The sequence below is a fragment of the Stenella coeruleoalba genome, assembly GCF_951394435.1.
Source record: "Stenella coeruleoalba genome assembly, chromosome: X".
NCBI lineage: Eukaryota > Metazoa > Chordata > Mammalia > Artiodactyla > Delphinidae > Stenella > Stenella coeruleoalba.
In genome coordinates, this window is record NC_137152.1 from 82,780,157 (window position 1) to 82,785,110 (window position 4,954).

Here is a 4,954-nt window from a genome sequence, read left to right on the forward strand (position 1 = left end):
AGCCAGAATGGGTTTAGTAGACCTTGTTTACTTGTATTAGTTTCCTAATGCTGCTGTAAAAAAATAACCACAAACTTGAAGGCTTAAAACAATACACATTTATTATCTTACAGCTGCGGAAGTCAAAAGCTCAAAATCAGTTTTACTGGGCTAAGATCAAGTTTATTGGCAGGGCTATGTTCCCTCTGGAGGCTCTAGAGGAGAATCCATTTTCTTGCCTTTTCTAGTTTATAGAGCTGCATTCCTTGCATCCCTTGGCTCACGGCTCCTTACTCCATCTTTGAAGCCAGCAATTTAGCACCTTACTTCAGTTGTCACATTGCCTTCTTCTGTAGTAAAATCTCCCTCGATCTCCCTCTTATAAGGACATTTGTAATCGTATTTAAGGCCTATCTGGATAATCCGGGATATTCTTCTTGTCTCAAAATTCTTAACTTAATCACATTTGCAAAGTCTCTTTTCTAATTCAACATAATTAACACATCCCTTTCAAGGACAACATGCAGGGTATTCACTGTTAAAATGAAGTAAACTCACACAGGAGCGGCTAGAGAGTGAGCCCCTTTTTGTCTTGAGTGGTAGTGACAAAAGCATTTGATGCTGCTACCTCTGCTGGTTATATGTGATTAGCTAGTTGGGCCATGACCATGCCAAGGACGTTTAAAATGCATGAAAATGTATGAGAAATATGTGAGGGAAGTAAAAGCTGAGCTGTGCTGCCATGTAGCTTGAACATCCTTGGTACAGTGGTTTTGTGATTTATTATGCAGTGTAAATCTACATCTATATTTACTTTATTGTTGGAAATGTTTCTTCAATCTTTGAACAAGATTGAATGAAAAATTAAGTAATGAATTCTGTTTTCTTTGGTGATAAACATTTAACTCCCACAAAATGTTTGCTGACATTTACTATGCACCAAGGGGACTGTAGTGATACTATTGACCTCAAGAAAACCCAAATCTACAAACCTGCTAAAGAAACATTTGCATCTACTTCAGAAGGTAGTAGCTATTTTAAAAAGAATATGTCAATTTAGTACATACAGGTGCAGAAGTTGTGTTGACTTCTCATTCTATGAACAGAACTTCTAATTTAGAAGAAATTATTTTTCTTCTAATTTAATTATTCAAATTTTGAATCCCAAGTTTTTGTGTGCATGTTCAAAGGTAGGAGCGATAGCTCCTAATATGTTGGCTCTGTTAGCAAAAGAACTTAGGAAAGAATTATTGATGATAGTTTAAAATCAGCATCATCAGATGATTACAAAGAAAATCAGTTACTAGCAACAGTGATTTGATATTACTTTCATCAAATTAATGGAATAATAATACAATAATAATACATTTTTTGTATTACTGATGAAAGGGAAACATGTAGCCTTGTTACTAATGGCATTGTGAATTCAGTTAATAAATTCAACTTTGAGGATAAAATTACTTGTTATGTGGTGTTAATGTGTTAATGAGAATACACATTTTGGTGGAACAAAATGTTGTAGGAAGATAGATGCTTTACTAAATTAAGAAACACATGCATCAGAAATATAATCAGAATTGGTTGTGTCACACATGTAATTAATAATTGTGTAGACAAGATGTGGTATTTTGCAAATCAAAATAGAAACGGTGTCCCATAGTTACACATATGAACACTCAGACACACGTATACCCTGTGTGTGTTTGTGTGTGTGTCTGTGACAACACTGTAGAAGCTACATTATTGGCAGTTTTCTAGTCTTGGGTTGGGTGGTGGTTTCACAAATGTGAAAGAGGAAGAAAAAAAGAAAGGGAATGGAAGAGAAGGAAGAGGGACAAACATGGGTTACACGATGCATCTGTGCACCTGTGGTCCATATTTTTAAATGTTTTAATGCATCCTTTTTTTCTTTTTTAACTTTTTAGCAGTCTGATATTCTCTCTAGATGAGAATAGGTTAAACGTTGGAGTGCAAATATCCAGTGTGGAGTGAAGTGAACAGAGAAGGCGAGAAGGAAGTTGGTAAAATCAGTTTGGGGTTATGGATTTTGAGGTCCCGCAGGGATATTCAGGCGGTGGTGTCCAATAGACTGTTGGCAAAGAAGGTCTGAGACTCAGGGGAGGGAATAACCTGGATATGCAGATTTGGGAATCATCTGTGTTAAGAGGGAAATGAACAGAGATCAGCCAGGGAGAGAGAACACATGGACCGAGAAGAGCAGAGGCTCTGGACATAGCTGCTACTCAAGATGGCAGCGCAGCTTCCTGGCGGGCACCACCACCAGCGCTCTGGAGTCAGGCGGAGCTGGTCAGGCGGAGCCCCGGGCTGTGGGGCTACATGTGGAGCGCTCTTGGAGAAGTCGGGTACCCTCCCTGTGATCAGCTGTCACAACTGGGGATAAAGGGCATCTCAGAGGGATGCTGAGCGAGGACCTGAGAGGCGCCAGGTAAAGCACCTGCAGTCAGGAAGCCTCTCCCCACCTGCCCTGTCGGTAACTCCTCCTTCTCCAACCGCCCCGCTCCCACACAGTCCTCAGCTGTCCGGTCCCTCTGGGATGGGGGGGAGACCGAGCTCCGGTGACGTGGCGCTCACGTGACTGGCCGGGCACCCTGCAATCTGGTCCCGGCGCCGTCGCTCGCGTTGCCCGCGCGGAACCAGCTCCCGGAGCTGTCTGGGTGGCGGGCGAGGGGAGAGCAGGCTTAGGCGAGCCAGAGGAGGCGCAGGCCCGGCCCGGGCGCTGCAGGTCAGTGTGAAGGTGGGCGCTGCTGGCGGCCCGGGTGGGGGTGGAAGCGGATGGGACTAGGATCTGGTAGCAGCGGGGAGAGGGGAAGGGGTCCCGAGATGGGTGAGGATGGGCACGGGGCGTGGCGTGGACAGGTAGGGAGGGAGGACCCTGCAACTGGCCCTGCCGCCTCTTCGACGCCCCTCCTCTGCGCCCTACATCCATTTTGGAGCCTGTAATTGGGGGGGGGAGTGCGCCCCCGCAGTGCGACAGTGAAAGGTAGGCAAATTCTGGAAATAACCCCCCTCTCACACTCTGAGCCTATGAGGAAATATTGATCTCCGCGTAAAGGAGTGGGGGCGGGGCGGGTTGCCTGCCCGGGAGGGGTCCCAGCGACCCAAACAGTTTGTAAAGCATCCTGGTCTGGTCCTGAGGCCTGACAAAAAGATTTGGCGACTGAGGTGCGGGGTCAGGGGAGGTTGGGGGGAACCGTTGGATGAGGAGGGCCATGATTCAGGAAAGGGACCTCAATCTGCTGACCGTGCAGCCCCTCTCTGTCTCCTGTCTGTCTACAGGTCTGCATGTCTGTTCCCAGCACTCTGCAAGGCTAGAAAAGGAGGAGGAACCTTTCCAGAATCCCTGCAGGTCAGCGGAAGGAGGGAGAGGCACTGGACAGGCACAGAGCTGGGGGCCGGGTGCGGAGGGCACAGCTTGGGCAGAATTTGAGGGCCCCACTGCCCATCCCCCCCATATATAATATACACACTTTCTGCCACGCTGAAGGATGGTACAAGGTGGCAGGGCCTGCCAGGGAAATGGTTGGCTCTCAGTGCAGGCGGAATGGTGGGGTAAAGGGTGGCCAGAAGGCACACTAGGCTGGGCCAGGTCAGGGGAACGCTGACAAGGGTGAGATGCCAGTACTATCCGGACCTGCATTCCACCCCCAAGGCCTCAGTCTCCCTTGTTTCCTCTTGTCTCTCTCCCCCCACCCCACCGCATCCCATCCCCCAGGACAGGAAAACGAGGGGACATCTCAACATGGAAAAACTCTGCAATGAAAATGAAGGAAAGCTGGAAAGCGAAGGAAAGCCAGAAAATGAAGTAAAGCCTGAAAATCAAGGAAAGTCAGATGAGGAAGAAAAGCCAGAAGTGGAGGGGAAGTCAGAACACGAGGGAGAGCTCCAGAATGAGGGACGGCCAGAAGACCAGGGACAACCAGAAGATGAGAGGAAGAGAGAAAAGCAGGACAAGTCCGAAGCTGAGGGAAAGCCACACGGTGAGGGCAAGGTGGAATCCCAGGCAAAGCCAGAGAGTCAGCCGCGGGCTGCCGAAAAGCACACCGCTGAAGACTATGTGCCCCGGAAAGCAAAAAGAAAAACGGACAGGGGGACGGACGATTCCCCCAAGGACTATCAGAACAACTTACAGGAAAGGCATCTGGGCAGTGAGGAGATGATGACAGAATGTGCAGATATGTCAAGGGCTCAGGAAGAGCTAAGGAAAAGACAGAAAATGGGTGACTTTCATTGGATGCAAAGAGATGTACAGGATCCATTCACCCCAAGGGGCCAACGGGGTGTCAGGGGAATGAGGGGCGGAGGTAGGGGCCAGAGGCGCTTACATGGTATCCCATATCTTTAATGCCTTTGGCCTTCAATTCTGACTCCTCTAATGAGAATATTGCTGACCCTGCTTTTCCTGGCAGGCATTTGCCATGCTATGTGCTTTAATCTTAAGCTGATTCTTTGCTTTAGGTGTCACTCTCATTACCAGCAGCCTTTTGATCCAACTACAGTGCTCTCTGTGTTTCAGTAGGGGATTTTCACCCATGTGCATGGAAGAGATGTTCATGGTACACTGTAAAACAACAATAAAGAAAAAACAGTTTTCAGATTCGAATATATAGTATCAAACCATTTTTGAAAAAGTATAAATGTTTGTGTAATGCATCTGTGCACAGAAAAATCTAAAAATTAAGTGCTGCTTTTTTCTTGCTTTGGTAGCCAAAAATACGTCTCACCTGCACTCAAAAATAAGTCCAGTCACCTGATGGTACCTCCACGCCATTCCTCTGCAGATGTGCCCATCCCCATGTCTTCTCCTAGTTGGAACCATGTCAATGGGCACTGCTGTCCTTTCTCTGAGTCCTTTACCGTCCTATGGCTCCAACCATGTGTGATCCTTTATCTTTCTTTTCTTTGCTCACTCATCTCTGCTTTTTCCTAAATGATATGCATTATGTTAGTCATTAAA

General features: G+C 46.9%; 1 protein-coding gene across 1 annotated transcript; it reads left to right on the top strand.

Moving 5' to 3' along the window:
* Positions 1-2,396: 2,396 nt before the first annotated feature.
* On the top strand, positions 2,397-4,342 carry TCEAL6 (transcription elongation factor A like 6; the record flags this gene model as incomplete). Its single annotated transcript, XM_079909854.1, has 3 exons — positions 2,397-2,425; positions 3,277-3,346; positions 3,713-4,342. 3 exons carry the CDS (start codon positions 2,397-2,399, stop codon positions 4,340-4,342), a joined length of 729 nt encoding a protein of 242 aa, XP_079765980.1.
* Between the last annotated feature and the right edge of the window lie 612 nt (positions 4,343-4,954).